At 39.5% G+C, this 19,337-nt stretch overlaps 1 protein-coding gene across 1 annotated transcript in view; it reads right to left on the bottom strand.

Annotated features, from left to right (window-relative positions):
• DYNC2H1 (dynein cytoplasmic 2 heavy chain 1) overlaps positions 1 to 19,337 on the bottom strand; it is a 299,576-nt gene that overhangs the window by 103,751 nt on the left and 176,488 nt on the right. Inside the window, exons 77-82 of the mRNA XM_040631281.1 lie at positions 16,132 to 16,257; positions 14,982 to 15,092; positions 10,077 to 10,232; positions 8,206 to 8,281; positions 3,559 to 3,767; positions 726 to 830 (exon numbers count right to left, since the gene is read on the bottom strand). Coding sequence (XP_040487215.1) covers positions 726 to 830; positions 3,559 to 3,767; positions 8,206 to 8,281; positions 10,077 to 10,232; positions 14,982 to 15,092; positions 16,132 to 16,257 — 783 coding nt within the window. The remainder of the gene's footprint in view (positions 1 to 725; positions 831 to 3,558; positions 3,768 to 8,205; positions 8,282 to 10,076; positions 10,233 to 14,981; positions 15,093 to 16,131; positions 16,258 to 19,337) is intronic.

The following is a 19,337-nucleotide window of genomic DNA, read 5'->3' on the forward strand; positions in this document are numbered from 1 at the left end:
ATGTGTCCATGGACTGATGCATGGATAAAGAGGATGGGGTGTATACACAATGGAACATTACTCAGTCATAAAAAAAAAGAATGAAATCTTGCCATTTGCAACGACATAGATGGAGCTAGAGTGTATTATGCTAAGCAAACTAACTCAATCAGACAAAGACAAATATCGTATTATTTCACTCAGATGTGGAATTTAAGAAACAAAACAAATTAGCAAGAGCGGGGGCAGAGAGAGGCAAAGAAACAGGCTCCGAACTATGGAGAACACACTGCTGGGGACCAGAGGGGAGGTGGGAGGTGGGCAGGGGGATGGGGGAAATGGAATACGGATGAAGGAGGGCACCTGTTGTGATGAGCACTGGGTGATGTATATGGAGCGGCTGAATCACTATATTGTACACCTGAAACTAATATTACACTGCATGATAACAACACTGGAATTAAAATAAATAACTTTTAAAAAATGTTGCCTTAGAATAATCACAGGAGGTAAAATAAATATATTTTGGAGGAAGTGATATTGTTCAATGTTATTTTACTAATTTTAACATTTGTATTAATATAGAACTCCTTGGCTCTTTTAAAATTTACTTAAGGTAGAGCTGGAATCTACCATGCTAGATAAAATGAAAATTTTAAAGAATGGCTTGTGGGGTCTGAAGTATTAAATCGAATTTCATATTGTTGGCAACGTTTTTTCTACCCAGCACCTCTTTTCTTGGTTACCTGAGAACTGATTATGCGCTGAGACGAGCGAGCTATATTGGCAGGAAGACCGAAGAAACTCGGTTTGTCATCCTCTGGAAGCTTTTCAATGACAGCACGGTAGTCCTAAATGTAAAGAAGTGAAAAACAGCATTTCTATCAAGACTGATGTTGCAACCACTAAAACCAGAAAGAATAGATATTGGGAAGTATTAAATTATAAGTTACTCATATGTTCACATTTTCCAGGTAAATCTAACTTTCAGTCTATGTAATACTTAGTTGCCTACAGAAAATATTCTTGGTCATTACTACCTCTTCATCCCTAAATTTAAAAAATACAGTATCACATAATTTAACTCACCACATTCAAAGGGACCCCACGTGTACAATATTATGTGACACATTTTTAGGAAAGCCCTGAACCTACCCAAGACTAATCTGCAGAGTGCAGTTTTGCTTATTCCAAGAAAAATATTCCAGCTATTTTCCCAAACTTACAGAACCCCGTGAACCTACATACACACGCTCTGGTAAGCAAGCACTGCTCTATCAATCGCGTCACATGAAGCAGTTCCACAGCGAGTCTTCAGTCCGCCGCTGAGATGTAATGAAACACACTGATAATCCTATCGTTTCCTTCCAAGAATTACTGTACGCACTGCAAAGGGTCATTTATCAAGCAAGCATCTGCAGTTACTGACTCTAAACTCTAGATGGGAAACTTAAGTGTAGACCAAGAGGGTTTATCCACTTTGGCTCAAGGTTAAGAACTGTTCTGTTTGGTTGTTGTCATGCACAGGACGTACTGCACACGTGTCTACACTGTTCCTGTGGAACTTGGAGAAACGGTCGTTTCTGCCCCCTCCTATCATCCTTTCTCATCCCTGGCTGCTGTCCCTGAAGTCCTTCCAATGCAACAGTTGGACTTCAGGAAGCCCAGGGCCTGAAAACATGTCCAATTTTGGAAAGACATGCTGTTTTCTTAAGTTTTTCCCATCCTGAAACTCAACACGTGTTACTTCCCCAAGGTGTTCAATCACAACATGTTCATGTATACGTAATTATGCATGTATGTGAGCATGTGGATACACGCTTGTCCACGTGTGCACGTGCACAGTGTAGGGCACAAGCAGGTGCTCTCACCTTCCTGGGAAGTTCTGGTTTCCTCCTTCTGTAGAACTCTATTAGATGGAAACTTAACACTGATTCTCATAAATCATCCTACAAATATAAAACTCTTATTCTCTATTGATACCCTTTGCTCATTTCAAAACAGCTGTGAACTTCGCTCATGTATGCTGGCTAGAAACTTCCCCCCAACCATACACAGCCATGTTTCCTAAATGACAGACAGCTACACATCCACACTGATTTGTCCTCACTTGGAGGCAAAAGAATATACACCAAATGATAACATTTACGTGAAGCTCAAAAGCTGGCAAAATTAACATAGGTAGGGGCGCCTGGGGGGCTCCATTGGTTAAGCTTCTGATTTTGTTTCTGCTCAGGCCATAATCTTACGGTACTGGGATCGAGCCCCACATCGGGGTTCCATGCTCAGCGGGGAGTCAGCTTGAGATTCCCTCTCCCTCTGCCCCTCCCCCCACTCATGTGCACACTCTCTCGTCAAATAAATCAATCTTCAAAAAAAAAAAATCTAACGTAGGCTGTGAGAAGCCAGATGACACCCCCTTTGTGGGGGAGGCACTGACTAGACGGGAGCACAAGGAGGTCTTCTGGGGAGCTGATGATGTTGTTTATGTACCCCTGTGTTAAAATTCATAGCACAATACATTTATGATGTGCACTTTCCTGTAGGAGTTTTCCGTTTAAAGCTCACAGAGAGAGGGAGGACCTGTCAGTGCACTACATGAAATAAATGGACCATGAACAGCCACGGGATGCCTCTATTTGCTGTGGGAAGCCCTCCTGCCAGAAAGTCAGCCCCAGAGAAGCCCATGGTGCCCACGTGGTCTAGAACACGGCCCCAGGGGGCAGACAGGCAGTGGCTCTTACACAATAAATGAGTGAGTGAATGAAAGAAACTGAAAAATAAAATAGATGGAATACTTAACAGGTAAGATATTGAGTAACATATTCGATGTTGGTTTTTAAACTTAGACTTTTGACAATTATGTCACTGAAACAAGAATTTTCTCAAAAAATACTTGGGATGAGAGAAAAATCCACAATCCTGAAAGAAGAACTATATTACTGAGTATGTATCTCTGTAATTCACAAAGAGATATATGATAATATTTAGGTAATAAAAGCATTATTTGGACATTAAACTAAGATGAGTTTGTGGCAAAATAAATTAGAATTGAAACCTTTGGGCTATATTTAGTACTATTTTCTGGAAAAGATGACCTCATTCTATAAGGTCAGCGCATAATCAGTTCTCAAGGTGAAAAGCTCCACCTGGGTAAAATAAACACCCATCCACAGAAATGCTGCAATCAAAGGCACCTCCCATGTACCCCTCATACAGCTGGGATCTGCTTTAAACTCGTAAGCCAGAAAGCGAAGATACTTGTGCTATTTCTTTCCTGTTCGATAACATACCTGAGCCCTCTTATGCCCACGAAGAAGCAGTATTCGCTCTCCTTCCAGAACTTCACAGTCTTACCTCTACCGTCTTCCTTACCACAACTCTATCCCATTACCATCAAGTAGTCCCTAAATATCCAAGGGGGACAACACACTTGCCCAGAGTTGACAGAACCAGGCCACATACTGGCATTACAATGAATGAGAATTACTTGTGTATTTGAAAAGAAATATGTATTTAACAGTTTAAGAAAGGATTCAAGTATCTGGTAATAGATTAAAAATGATGAATTTTACCTACCAGAATGCTGCAGGATTTTGGTAGAGACAAGGAATACGGGAAAACACTTTTCTTATTCCTTTGGTTTAAAACACCAATTATTGAAGAATTAAAAAACTGTTTCAGGTATGACTGAAGAACTCTAAGGTCAAAATAGTTATCTATACGTCCACCATAAATAGCATTTTCAAGTAAACCGTGTAAAAATTCCCACTGCACATCTTTGGTACCTATAATTTTAAAACATATTTTTATTAGCTTTATCTCTAAGATATTAGAAAGATTCTAAAAATATCCTGAATTATTCTAATATATTAACTAAATTCCTGTCTCCAGTTGTATTTATAGGATATAACAATATACATTTAACTAAGTTAAATCGTTCCTTAAAAGGCTCACTAATAGGAATGTAAAATTCACTAATAAATTCTTATTAATTAATATAATCACAGAGTGGCTAATATTCAGAGATTATTTAATCAAGTAAAATCTGCCAAACATTTTTCCGTGTATAAACTCATTTAAGTCCTCTATCATAGAAGTTAAAATTGCCCAGTTATAGTGATGAAGAAATTGAGGAATAGGGAGGGTGAGTGACCCGAATCAGAAAATCACACAATCCCACAGATCTGAACCAGAATGAGGTGTTCTGAAACCATACTCTTGTCTGCCACACAACACTGCCTCCTTAAATGGGAAATTCCTTAAGAATACATTCAAAACCTAATTTTATACAATGATGAAAATCTCAGTTCGTCACCATCATCTGAATAAGGAAACTCTACAAAATAACTTCACACATCGCAGTCTTGTAATGTCATGATTTTAATAGTCAACTGTCCAGTTGCTACTCTAAAAGAGAAATGTTGTGTAAAACAACACAATGAGACTCTGAAGTTATTATTTCATTTTGCAACAAGAACATTCTCTTCATCACAGTTCAGTGGTAATTGTAATTTTAAACTGTAAGAATTAATTCTCTGGTCTGCAGAGGAGACAAGGAATACGGGACAAAGGAAGCAGCGGAACTTAAACTAGCTCCTAACACACAGTGCACGGCTCGCTAGTTTCCTTACAGGGTACTGTGCACAAAGCCTGAGGGCGGAGTCGCGCCTGCGCTGGTGTCACCGCCCACACTGGCACCGGGTGATGCAGGCTGCCTCCTGCAGCACAAGGCCCAGCAGCAGGAGACTCATTAAAGCTGCTTCCCCGCCCACGTCGCATTATCAACAGTGGCCAAGCCCCCCATCACAGCGGACCTCACCAGGCCTCCACATCCTAGCTCTGCCTCGGTCTCCACTAAATCATGTATTAGTAACGGATGGCTCACTCATTCACAGCTGGCCACCAGGGCATACAGAAACACTGAGGTACCTTTCAACTTATCAAATGCAAATAGCTATTATGTAAAATATTTTATAGAATTTTTAAGATGTTCTTCTTCTTATACCCACTGTTCTCAGAGTAAGGTTCGTTTTGTTCAGGATTAAAGAAGAACGGTACTGAAATTAGAGCAATAGCAGTAACAGTCAACAACCACTGCCAGCTCACTCAATATGTTCGCTGTACTAAATGTCAAGTGTTTCCTGGGGCTTTTCTCACTCAGCCTACTCCAGAATTGAACCAATGGCTATAGGATCTGCTATTCTCCGCATTTTACACATCAGGAAGCTCGGGCATCAAGGCTTACACGTACCCCAGGTCTTAGGAGCTACGTCATTTCTACACCAACCTACCCCTTTAATTAGAAATTTTTCTCCTTTTGGCATTTAATTCTGTACATGTGGAAGTCCCCAATATCCAGAAATTCTGTAATCCCAACATTACCCAGTTAGATCTTTACCATGAGATTCACTACCACCTCTTATTCACATCAATTCAGTGGTACTATTAATTCCATCACAAGCTTCAATCATAATGACAAATCATTCCAACTCCCTGCTTTGGATTCTTCATCTTAAAAGGGCACATACAATGGAATATTACTCAGCCATCAAAAAGAATGAAATGTTGCCATTTGCAACAACGTGGATGGAGCTAGACTGTATTATGCTAAGTGAGTAAGTCAGAGAAAGACAAACATCACATGATCTCACTCATATGTGGAGTTTAAGAAACAAAACAGATGAACATAAGGGAAGAGGATTAAGAAAAGGAAAAAAAGAGAAGAAATCAATTCATAAGAGATTTTCAACAAGAGAGAACAAATCGGGTGGATGGAGTTAGGTGGGTGGGGGATGGGCATTAAGGGGGACACCTGTGGTGAGTCCTGGGTGTCACGTATTAGTGATGAATCATGACTTCTTCTCTAGAAACCAATACTACACTGTATGTTAACTAACTTGAACTTAAAAACTTGAAAATACAAAAAAAGAAGAAAGAAAAAGAATAATCACCAAGTTGCAATGCAAGCTGAAGCATTAGTACATGTTCTCCAGAAAACTCTGTCAAGATTAATATTAAAAACAACAGCTTACAGAATCAGGAAAGTGGCTACCCTTGGCATGGAATGGGGCAGTGCTGGGTCACATGCATGAGAAGTAAGGGGTGCACTTCTGGAAGGCTGGTAACACTCTGCTGATTTGGAAATAGTTACGAAGTTTCAATATATGACCGTTTATTAAGCTGTAAGTTTATGTAGTTTTCTGACGTAGAATTCAAAACTTGTTAAAGAAAAACTCAATTGGAATATTACTTGGCACTAATGATGAACAAATGGTGAACAAATGAGTATCTTATCTACTCGTACATATATACTCAACATAAATACATCCAACTCTTTACCCAAAGCTCTAGCAGCATTGTTCACCATCACCCCAGAAGACCTACGTGACCACCAGGAAAGTATTACAATCGAAGAGTGGCATACTATACAGCACTGAGAATAAATAATCCATAACTACATGCATCCTCATAGGTCAATCTCTCAAATATAACGTTAAAGAACCTACAGACTGAGGAGTGTATGATGCATGATTCCAGCTCTACAAACACAGACAAAACTGATGTGTATGGTAAGATGCTAGTATTCACCACAAGAGCTGGGGGTGGGGCGGGGTGTTGGGAGACGGTCACAACTGGAAGGCAGTGGTACCGGCGATGTTGTTTCTCAAGTAATGCTCTGGCTACAGGAGCACATTCAGTGTGTGCAAGTTTCACTGAACGGTGATCGTACGATCTTAGTATTTTTTGTATGTAGATCATTCAAAACTTTAATCCCATAAACATATAAATTAAAATGGGACTTGGACACGTCCCAGATGTCTAACCCTATCATTCTGCTAAAGACAAGTTACAGAATCGTTTCTGAGATCTGATATTAATTCAACTAACAGTAACCGAGTAACCTGCTATGGGTGTTGAGGACAAACGTCATTAACAGAACAGTCACAAACATTGCTTTAAGGGAGATCACACTCTAGTGGGAAGAGATAAAATAACAAATGAATAAGCAACCAAAAAAATACTAGGTAGCACCGATGCACTCCAATTACACAACAGAACAAGGGGGTAGAGAGTAACTTTTAAATTACTTTAGACTGGTGGTAATAGAAAGCTTATCTGAAGAGGACACCTGGAAGGTGAGATGCGAATGGGAAGAACAGGACAGACATAAGAAGGTCTGGGAGAAAAGCATGTCAGACAGAAGAGCACCTACCAAAACCCTCAGGTAGGAACAAGCCTGGCTCGCGAGAGGAAAGGAAAGAAGACTACTATTGCTGTAGTCTTAGATGGGAATTCTATATTTTACTTTTCTAACAGTCTCTTTACCATGTGGAGAAGTTTTCAAAGGTGCTTTTAAAATAGAAAGAAGACAGGGTAAGAAGCTCTTGCTTGGACTCCCGAGGCACTGATGAAGTAGCAATAAATGAACAGAATCATGATCTGCTTTGGACGTGAAAGGGACAGAAACTGCCCAACACGCGATGTTAAAGGATCAGAGAAAGAATCCAGGGTGACTCACAGGTTCTGAACCGGAGCAGATTCGTGAATGGTGGCGCCACCTAGCAAAGCGGGCCGACTCAGGGAGGGGTGGTCTGGCAGGGCTGCAAGGTGGACGGGAGACAGGAATCATTTTCAAGTTTGAGATTCCAATCAACATATCCACCACTGCTCTCAGCTCCCGTGTCCCCTTGCCCTGGCCCTACACAGCACGTTTCAGAGATTCAACGGCCCCTGGCTTGCGGAGGTGGGGAGCTGGACGGCCTCTGCCCATCAGATCACATGGTCTTGTCTGTTGCCCTACTTCAATCTATTATTTGCACCTTAATTCTTGACTCCAACTTAATCTAAGTTAAGACTCTACAGATACACAGTATTGACCTTAGTCTACCCACACCCCTGGGTTTTAACAGTTCTCGAGATCTGAATATTTCCTCATGAGCCTGAAACTTAGGAAGGCCACAAAGTGAATACAAGGTCTTTCTAGCTTTCTGTTTCTGGAAAGCTACAGATCAATCAGAAAACTGTGGCATATATAACCAATGACCACAACAAATCAAGAGCTATCTAGTTAGCACAAGCACGGCGGTCAGGACATAAAACATGTGAAAAGTAAAAGCACATTCTATGATAGGAAGTCACTCTTGAAGAAACCACTTTATTAGTAAGATCTCAAAAAAAATTTTCCCATTAATACCAGAGATGACAATGATCAGTAGAACTTACCATCAAAGAGCCTGTCAATAATGCTGTATCCAGCCCGAAGATCTGATAAAGAAAACTCATAAAACTTGGTCCAACCCTATCAAAACAAATTTACAAATATTAAAGAACTATAGTGTTCAAAGATATATATATGCATCATGATCCTTATAATCTAAAGAATGTTCAAAATATGCTAAAAAAATAAAAGGGCAACTCCTGAAAATTAATAATAAAAACAGTAACTCTAAGGTAACAGTAATTTTTTAAAAGAAATTGAATGACCTCCATAGCATGCCAAAGACTTTTAAAATGAGAACGGTTTTTATCATTTAATATTGTGGCAATTCAGTCACAGAACAAATTGGTAAATTTTTTAGTCTAAGTATGGCGTACACATTGAAATAGTTTCTATAATTTTGTCCTTCAGAATTGTGGGTTTTGTCCACAAACAAGACAACAGAAATATTACAAAAAAAAAATTTTAAAGGCCCAAAGGCATACAGCATTATTTCCTGTACATTTCACCCATGAAGCATTCATGTCGGAAGTAATTAAAAACTCAATAACTACAATGCTTGTATAAAAAACATGCATAGAGCTCTATGTTTTATAAAAATATAAAAAAGGTAAAGTAATTTTGATGGTACTTCCCTTGACTTTAATTAGTTTAATGTAGTACATTGAGACTAAAATCTTTTTAGGCTTTAAATAGTATTTAGGAACATCAACACAAATTGCATTGCTCCATTAATCATTCAAAACAATGTTTATAAATGCATATTACATGTAAAGCTCTACGTCTAAGAGAACAAACCCAAACATAATCAATCCCTGCCCTCTGGTCACGGTCAAACGCGGGGAAGGGAGAAGCAGGTGGACACAATCCGTCACTGGAACACACCTACAGGGCAAGCTACGCTGGGGAGGGGAGTACAACAGGCAGGAAGAAAAACACAGATGGGGAGTTAGGGCAGTAAAACTAAAGAATGTTTGCACTGCACAGTCACGGAACGTGAAGATACCATGAAGAGAGGTCTTCAGAATGACTTCCAACGGTGTCACTCACTGCTAGCTGCAGCACGGAAAGACTGCAAGGCTTGGAAAGGCCCCATGAGCTCCCGCAACCAAAGTGTCCAACTGACAGTTACGAACCAGGCAAGGCTCGGGTCAGTGAGAATACAGCAACGAACCAAAGAGACAAAACCTGTGCTCTTAAGCAGCTTACGCTCTAGTGCTTAGAGCCAGAATATGTGGGTTTTCAGTCCTTTTGAAACAAACTGGGTAAGTCAAATAAATAGCTGGGTACATAAACCTAGAGCTTAGGGAACTAGTCTGAGGTAGGGATATAAATTTGGACGTTGCTAACATTTGGATCAATTTTCTTAAATTATAGATGTTGAAAAAAACACATGAGGTTTAAACTTCACTCGCTAAGTTTTAGTACAGCTAAGAACTGAAGATCTGTAAGGGTTATGTGCCCATCAACAGTTAACAAACTTCCTCCAATATTTTACATAAATTTCCTACCAACTCAAAGTCTTATTAATATTTCTTCTATCACTCTATTAGTAGGGGTACACGACAGGAAAACAACTATGGGGAATTCAGTTTTGAACTCTGAGATGACTGTGATATCAACAACAAAAATGATAGCAATCACTGCGGGTTCATGACGGTTCACACATCGTTCCGAACAATGTAATTCAGAGATGTGAACTACGCAATTACATGCAGGCCAGAAGATCAACAGCGAAGACAGAATTAGAGATCTAAAGTTATGAATCATGAGCCAAATTGTTAAGTAATCCTAGCCATTTACGCTGCATTGTAGAAACACTCTAATACAAAAATATGCATAGCTTACGGTATGTCCAAGACATGTTCTAACTCACCTGTGGGATGTAATTTCTTCTTTCTTGACATGCAGCATGAAACCATGCAAAACTAAAGAGAGCGTGAGCTCGATGTATGTTATCTTTTTTGCTGATTTGCTCAGGAGTCCACGATTCGTAAGTACGCATTAAGTTCTTCTTCAAACCTGGAGGTGACTAAAGACAAAAAATTGACATCCTATTGTTTCAAATCTTACAAATGAAATTAATATTTAACATATTTAAGGACTTATTTTAATAAAGAAAAGTTTTCACTATTACCCAGTTTGACTTACGTTACTTCAAAATGTACATCTCTAAAACTAGTTTTAAACTCCTTGTACCTAACAGTTTCTATCAATTATAAATCCAAAAATTTTCAAATTAAAACACTCTAAAACCAACAATATTCATAACAACCAAGTAAGTTTTATATCATCATTGAGGTAATTTACTGAAACCGAATCGTCACTTATACACTGAATTTGACATCGATTGTTAGGGGCACGCGGTTTTTACTTTCATAGACTGTTGTCCCTCTCCAGGTCCTATGTGAATTTCCATGAGGCCTTCCAAATACTACTTACATAAAATACAACTCATGCTCCTTGCACATTGGTCCACCAGGGGTGAAGGGGGTATCAGCAGACATCACAAGGCTCATAAACACAAATCAAACCCAGAAACTCAAAGTGTATATTATTCAGTTAAAAAATACTTATCCACATGTCCAGAATCTGTATTTTTTTAGTTTTCCAAATGAAAAAGACAAATATTGAATTCTTAGAAAAAGAGTAAAATAAACCCATTTCTTAAAAAAAAAAAAAAAAATTCTTCTGCCTTTTTTTTTTTTAACCAAATGCATTTGTGTATTAATTATAGGTTCCTTTAGAATTCTTCTAAGGTTGGGCTGCCTGGGTGGCTCAATCAGTTAAGCGTCTGCCTTTGGCTCAGGTCATGATCTCAGGTCATGAGCCCCGCGCCAGGCTCTCTGCTCAGCTGGCAGTCTGCTTGTCCTTCTCCCTCTATCCTTCACCCCCACTTCTGCTGTCTCTCTCAAATAAATAAAATCTTAAAAAAAAAATTCTTCTAAGGTTAAAAGAAATTAATGTGCATTTCTCTGCACATTTACTTTAATTATATTAAAGTAGAAGTAAAATTTTTCTTCTAAAATGGTTTCTAACACAAAAAGCATAAATAAGTCAGGACGTTAAGAAGGCCTGCTACAAGGGAGTCATTCCCTTTGCAATCCCTTCCATTCCATTTTTCTCAAATAAAAAGACTTCTTTAAGATTAGGAAAAAAATAAAAACCACTGATTTACTAAGTACATATCCAAATCTAAACTTTGTAAAATGACATTTTTTATGCTTACGAAACATTTGCAAAAAATAATCATAGAATAGGCTAAATTTCCTAAGCACTATTCAATTAAATATGAAATTAATAGGAAACTGAATGACCACTTGGAGTTTTTAAGGTACTAAAGATTACACAAAATGAATAAATCCTATATAATTATAGAAAGAATCATAAATAAAAAATATTTGAAAACGACAAAAGACACTACTATGTCAAACTATGGGATAAGGCCAAGCACGTACTCAGCTGCAAATTCACAGACATAACAATAATTTCAGTATTGTTTCAAGTAAATCTAAGTCAACTTATTCAACAGAAGAAATCAGGAAGAACGAAAGCAAATATAAATCTAAGGACAATTTAAGAAGAAAATAAAGAATAAAGCAGGAAACTCAGTGGAAAGAATTACTAAGATAAAAATAAATGATTAAGTATGACATGGGTTATTTGGAGTAAATTTTGAAAAAGTCTGTCAACTAATAAAAAAAAAGTAATTGAGATTTAACAACCTTTAAAGTTACTATATGCATGTGTGTACATATATGTACATATATAGTAATAATTTTGAATATAATTAACATTTTAGAAAAGAGTGCAGTTAGTTATACACATTTAAGAAATAGGAAAAAATCACCAATTTAGATTAAACAAAATTTCCATTAAGAAGTAATCAAATTACCTCATGAAAAAAAAAATCCTAGAAGACTACTCATTAATTTAAAATGCTGCAGGAACAGTTCTCCCCTGATGTATTAACTCTTCGTGTGCTGAAATATTTACTGTGTTCTTCGTAACTGCCAGGTATTATATGGTAAGTATAAAACTCAAGAGAAAAAATATCCCCTGCCTTTGTGACTCCTACCAGCTCTAGGATATGAAGTCAGTGCACTGGGAGAGCAGCTGGGAAGACTCTGGAAAGGTTCTTTCTTACTAGACACTTTAATGACTTTCAATTAACATATTTCCAAATATTAAACAAACTTCACATTCCTTGGATTAATCCTTATCCTTTTTCTTTCTTAAATGAGATGAACACCTTCCAGTAAAAAAATAACAAATACTGATCTAAAGCAACAGGTCGTTATAAACATTATTAAGATATTTTTTCTTCCAAACAAAAATTATAAAAAACAAAGAACTTTCTACAAACTGAGGGTAAAAAAAAAAAAGAAATAGCTGAACCTTTATTACCAGTTTTAAGAAGTTTTAATTCAGTTAATTATCTTATTTAGGACTTGAACCAGTCCCATAATAACACTGCAAACACATAGAGTTTTGGATACAGTAGGTTTGGACATTATGTGTCAGGAGCATGACGGATTGAAAAAAGGAAACCAACACTGAAAATCTGACTTGGCTGTGCCAGAAAGCACGTAAGAACACCAGAGACCCTGCTGCGAAGAACAGAGCTGAACCCTTACCTGACACCATACGTAAAAATGAACTCACAACGCATGCAAGACCTAAACGTAAGGCTCTGAAAGGATCAAACCAGAAGGAGGCCCAGGAGACTCCGTGACAACGGCTTTGGCAACGATTCTTTGGAGAGGACACCAGAGCAGGGGCGACAGAAGCACAGAGCAGACGAACGGGCCTCCATTCAAGTTTACAGACAACCGTGCAACAGGGAGACAACTCGCCCCGGGAAGAGCCGACACAACATGGAAGACAGAGTCCGCTGACTACACATCTGGGCAGCAACTCCTCCAACTCAACAAAAAGTCCAATTCAAAACGGGCAAACGACTTGACGAGGCCTTCTCTAAGTAAAATATGCAAATGGATAAGCAGCCTAGAAACCACTGTCACCATCACTAATTACCAAGGAACCCCAAAGCCAACCTATGGTGAGCTACGGGCTTGCAGTGTTAGGACGGTTACAACAAACACACAGAAGTAACAAGTGCTGGGGGGACGTAAGACAGAGTCCTGCAAGGATGAACACTCTGGAGCTCCTCAAAACATGAAAAACAGAATGACCTTCCTCACATTCACTGCAGCGTTATTCACAACAGCCAAGAGGCAGAAGCCCCAGCTGTCCACGGACGAACGGATAAAGAAAACGCAGAATGTACAGACACCACGGGATATTATCAACCCTCGGGAGAGAAGGAAATCCCGTCCCACGCAACGACATGGGTCACTATCTTGAGGACATTCTCTTGAGTAACATAAGCCAGTCCCCAAAAGACAAATAATGCAGGATTCTACTTATAGGAGGTATCTAAGGTAGTCAAACTCCTAGAAAACAGAGGGTAGAGATCGCCAGGGTGGAGGAACAGGGAAATGGGGAGTCGCTCCTCAAGAGACAGATGGCAGTTTCTCAAGACGAAAAGGTCTAGCAAAGGGTTGCCCAACAGAGTACATACGAACACCACCAAACTATGGTAATAAAGATGGTTATGATGGTAAATTTTATGTGTTTTTTACTGGTAACACCAAAAAAATGAAATAAAATTTAAAAGGAAAATTTAAATGTATTTTTATAAATATCAGCTTATGCTCTTACTGAGGCTTACTTCACCTAAGCGAAATGAAGAGGTGTTTTTTGAGTCTAGTTGATACATAGTATTACAACAGTTTCAGGTATACAACACGGCGATCACACATGTCCATCATACACGATGCTGCGCTCAGCTCAAGTGCACCCCACCTGTCCCCACACAGCGCTGTCACACCACCACGGACCCTGCTCCCTGCGCCTTCCACGCCTGTGATGCCGTCGTTCCCTCACTGCCCTCCACCCATGCTGCCTGGCCCGCACTCCCATCCCCTGGCACACCAGGCTGTTCTCTATTTATAGGTCTGATTTTGTTTTTTGTTTGTATATTCATTTATTACATTCCACTTACGAGTGAAATCACGAATTTGTCTTTCTCAGACTAACTTATTTCACTTGGCAGATTACCCTGTAGGTCCCTCCAAGTGGCTGTAATGGCAAGATTTCGTCTGGTTTTATGGCTGAGCCCGAGGCTGCCCTGTGCGTACACCACATCCCCTTACCCATTCATTCGCGGATGGACACCTAGGGGGCTCTGTATCTCGGCTGCTGTAAATCACGCTGCTATCAACATCGGGGCGCCTGCATTTTTTTGCATTAGTGTTTTTGTTCTTTGGTAAACGCCCAGTAGTGGAATAACTGGACCACAGGGCAGTTCTGTTTTTCATCTTTGAGGGGCCTCCGCACAGTCTCCCACAGTGGCCGCACCAGCTGACATTCCCACCAGCAGAGCAGAGACCTTCTCTCCACGTCCTCCCCGACACTTGCTGTTTCTTGTTAGTTCGTTTCAGCCATTGGGACAACTGTGGTATCTCATTGTGGTTTTGACCTGCATTTCTGTGATGATGAAAGATGTTGAGCATCTTTTCATGTGTCTGCTGGCCATGTGCATGTCTTCTTGGGAGAAATGTTTGTCCAGGTCCTCCACCCACTTATTAATCGAACGGACTGTTGTAAAGGAAACTTAGGTGTGTTTTGTACGACCGACAGGTCCTTACAGAGCTTTAGGGGGCACGTGGAGACGAGCGCACTTTGCGCTGAGTGACTCGGGGCTAAGTCTCCTTACCTCGTAGGTGATCTTCAGACTTGACTGTAGTAAGATAGGGGTGAAGTAGGGATGGACTTCTGCAGTGAGCCACAGACGAAAGGTATCTTTAGGCTGAAGAGTGTTCAATTCCTGGTGAACAAAAATAGCAAAAAGAAAAATCTACTTTAACACACACGCTGAGTTCCATTTTATAAATATACTCATAAGTAAACTTTCTTACTGAAATCCTTCTGCGACATTCTGATACAGTTCATTCTGCTGCTTATCTGCGCCGTGACCCTGGGCTCTAGGACGTACACCAGCTCTAAGCAAGGACAGTAACAGTACACACAGTGTGGAACGCTCGCCACGGGGCCCAACACACAGGACGTACAAGGTAAGCGTTCGCGGCAACCAAGAGGCCTCAACCAGCAAGCGTGTGTGGGACTCTGGGTTCTCATTGCTTCCATTCATACCTCCAGAGTTCTCTAATGACATCAATTCCTTTATTAGCTATTTTTGTTGTATCCTATTGCCTATAATATAAATTCAAAACTTCACCATACAAATTCCTCTGCCCGAGCTGTGTGCCTTGGTCACTTATTCAAATTTTTATGTGTCTTTACAAATATAATTCTTTCTACGTATTACTTTCTTTGGAACCTGGCAAATCCTTACTCATCTGTCAATTTCAATATCCTGTCTTAGGGGGGTATCCTCTTCAACTCTTCATTACCACAGTCCCAGGCAGAATTCGTCACTGATGGCAATTAGTAAATTCTCTTCCGTAGCGTTTATGATGCTACAACATAGTTATTAAGTGGCCTGCCTCTTCTAAACCAAGTTCCTCCTGATGGAGGTTACAAATTTTGTATGCAACCCGCAGTTAGGGCAACTGCTGGCTTTTTTTACTGTACGAAACAAGTGCTTACACAATAAAAGAATGAATGAATGACAAAAAAATTGTCAAGAGTTCTAAAAGAATGAAGTCTAAAAATTACTTTAATAATCTATGTCTGATACTAACATTCATTATTATAACGTAAAATAGAGTGAAAGTAACTAAAAAAATAATTAGCTTTTACAAAAACACTGTATATGCTTAAAATTGTAAATTATAATATACACTATTATGCCACATAATAGTTTACCATAATATACCACTTTTACCACATTTATCTGTATCTACCTTCTCCAGAACTGGCAGCCAAGACACCACCAGATGCAAGTTCTTCAAACACAACCAGTCCCCACTACGGGCACATTCTTTTAGCATCTGAATTGCTAAATCAGCTTGACCCTGACCCATAGCAACCTGCAAAAACAAAGTGAAAAACAATACTAAACAACAAATCTGACAGCACATAACAGGAGAGATTCAAGTTAACCTGTCATACATGCTAAATTCCATTATTCTTTTTTTTTTATAATAATTTTTTATTATGTTAGGTTAGTCACCATACAGTACATCCCTAGTTTTTGATGTAATGTTCCATGATTCATTACTTGCGTATAACACTCAGTGCACCATGCAATACGTGCCCTCCTTAAGACCCATCACCGGCCTATCACAATCCCCCACCCCTCTCCCCTCTGAAGCCCTCAGTTTGTTTCCCAGAGTCCATAGTCTCTCATGGTTCATTGCCCCTTCTCCTTACCCCCCCTTTCTTCTTCCCTTCCTTCTCCTACCGATCTTCCTATTTCTTATGTACCATAAATGAGTGAAACCATATAATTGTCTTTCTCTGCTTGACTTATTTCACTTAGCATAATCTCCTCTAGTCCTGTCCATGTTGCTGCAAATGTTGAGAAATCGTTCTTTTTGATGGCTAATATTCCATAGTATATATGGACCACATCTTCTTCATCCAGTCGTCTGTTGAAGGGCATCTCAATTCCTTCCACAATGTAGCTATTGTGGACAATGCTGCTATGAATATTGGGGTGCATAAGGCCCTTCTCTTCACTACGTCTGTATCTTTGGGGTAAATACCCAGTGGTGCAATGGCTGGATCATAGGGTAGCTCTATTTTTAACTTTTTAAGGGACCTCCACACTGTTTTCCAAAGTGGCTGTACCAACTTGCATTCCCACCAACAGTGTAAGAGGGATCCCCTTTCTCCACGTCCTCTCCAACATTTGTTGTTTCCTGCCTTGTCAATTTTTGCCATTCTAACTAGCATAAGGTGGTATCTTAGTGTGGTTTTGATTTGAATTTCCCTGATGGCTAATGATTTTGAACATTTGTTCATGTTAGCCATTTTTATGTCTTCATGGGAAAAGTGTCTGTTCATATCGTCTGCCCATTTTTTTATTTGATTATTTGTTTCCCGTGTATTGATTTTGAGAAGTTCTTTGTAGATCTTGGATACCAGTCCTTTATCTGTAGTGTCATTTGTAAATATCTTCTCCCATTCCGTGGGCTGCCTCTTAGTTTTTTTGACTGTTTCCTTAGCTGTGCAGAAGCTGCGATCACAAAGCATGGTACTGGCACAAAAACAGACACATAGACCAATGGAACAGACCAGAGAACCCAGAAATGGACCCTCGGCTCTTTGGGCAACTAATCTTTGACAAAGCAGGAAAAAACATCCAGTGGAAAAAAGACAGTCTCTTCAATAAATGGTGCTGGGAAAACTGGACAGCTACATGCAAAAGAATGAAACTTGACCACTCTCTCACACCATTCACAAAGATAAACTCCAAATGGATGAAAGACCTCGATGTGAGACAGAAATCCATCAAAATCCTAGAGAACGTAGGCTGCAACCTCTTTGACATCAGCCACAGCAACCTTTTTCATGACACGTTTCCAAAGGCAAGAGAAACAAAAGAAAAAATGAACTTGTGGGACTTCGTCAAGATGAATTCCATTACTCTGATGAGAGCTCTAGGTTCTTAATAACTCTGTTGCCATTTCCAACAGTTGTCTTATTTTTGTCCTTCATCAGTGGCAGATTTCTAATACTTTTCTGTTTATTAAAGACATAGTATCATTATAGGTTTGTAAGTTACAGAACAGTAAAAGAACTCCTGTTTTATTTTTGTTTCTCACTCCCTTATTTCCTGGAATTCTTACCCTCTCAAACATGAACCTTAAAAAAAAAGGAAAATTTTTACACTATCATCTTGAATTCTTTGAGGGTTTAATCATTAATGTTTAATTGTTAATCTTAATGTTTAATCATTAAGACTATCACTTGCTTGAAGTTTACTTCTGATTTTTCCAACACTGCACATATCCGGCCCTCAAGCTACAGGTTTAACTGTGTCATGGTATCATTCCCTAGCCCTTCATCACCCACGAAATCCTCACATGTGGCAAGGACTCTACATGCTGACCACTGTTCGTCTAGGGCTACTCAGAGAGAGGGGCCTGAGTGGGCTGAGGGGCAAGGAGAGAATAAAGACAGAGGGAATGAGCTTCCTGAGCTCACTAGAATTCCAGTGCCGTGTTCCCAGGTGCTGTGGTCCACCTGTGCTGAGGACACTCAGGGAGGGGCCCAGTCCCCCTCAGGAAGCAGACAACCCGCAAACATATTCCAAGCTGGAAGGCCGGAGACGACGGACTACATGCAGGCTACACGGTCAGACTCTGCAGGTGTTAGTCAGGAGTCCCAGGTGGCTACACTCACAGACCACATCCTGTCTAGACTCCTTGGCGTGTTTGTAAAGGACAGCTTACAGCATACTTGTATACCGGGACAGCCAGGTGTGTGTATGTAGATAATTTATGAACGACACACGGACAGTCCTGGCTCCAATCTTTTATTGGGTATATGGCCAAAACACTTGCAGGACTACGGTTATAGATTACTGCAAACCACAGTGATTTCTGTCTCCATAATGAATACAACATAGCATTTCATTGCTTTTTAGTTGACTTTTACAAGCATTGATTTTGTTTTTCAATTAGACTATGAAGTTCTTGAGAGTGGGAACCATGTCTAATTCACTGCATACTAAAGCATGCAGTAACACAGGTAATAAATACTCACATATTGATTTTTTTCTTTTAATTTCAAGGTCTAACCCCGAATGAAGCAAATAGGAGAGGTGAAACAAAGTGGCTGAATTGTTTTGATGCACTTATTAGTTTGCCATTATTAAAATGCAAAATAAACCCCACAAAAAAACGACAAAAAAGCAAGTATAGGCATGTACAACAGAATCAAAGAAAAGGGTAAGTATTTTGCTCAACGGAAATGACAGCTAAAAATAGGCAACTGACAAATTCCCATAAAGCATCAATTATATGACAAAAGCTTAAAGATTCATAAAAGCTCAGAAAAAATATTTACTATAAAAATAATTTTTTTAAAAAAAAGCACAATAGGAAAATGTCAAGAGGATGGTTAGCTGCCCATCCCCTCTGAAATCTACGCAACTTCAACA

The sequence above is a fragment of the Ursus maritimus genome, unplaced genomic scaffold (genome assembly GCF_017311325.1).
Source record: "Ursus maritimus isolate PB19 unplaced genomic scaffold, ASM1731132v1 scaffold_16, whole genome shotgun sequence".
NCBI lineage: Eukaryota > Metazoa > Chordata > Mammalia > Carnivora > Ursidae > Ursus > Ursus maritimus.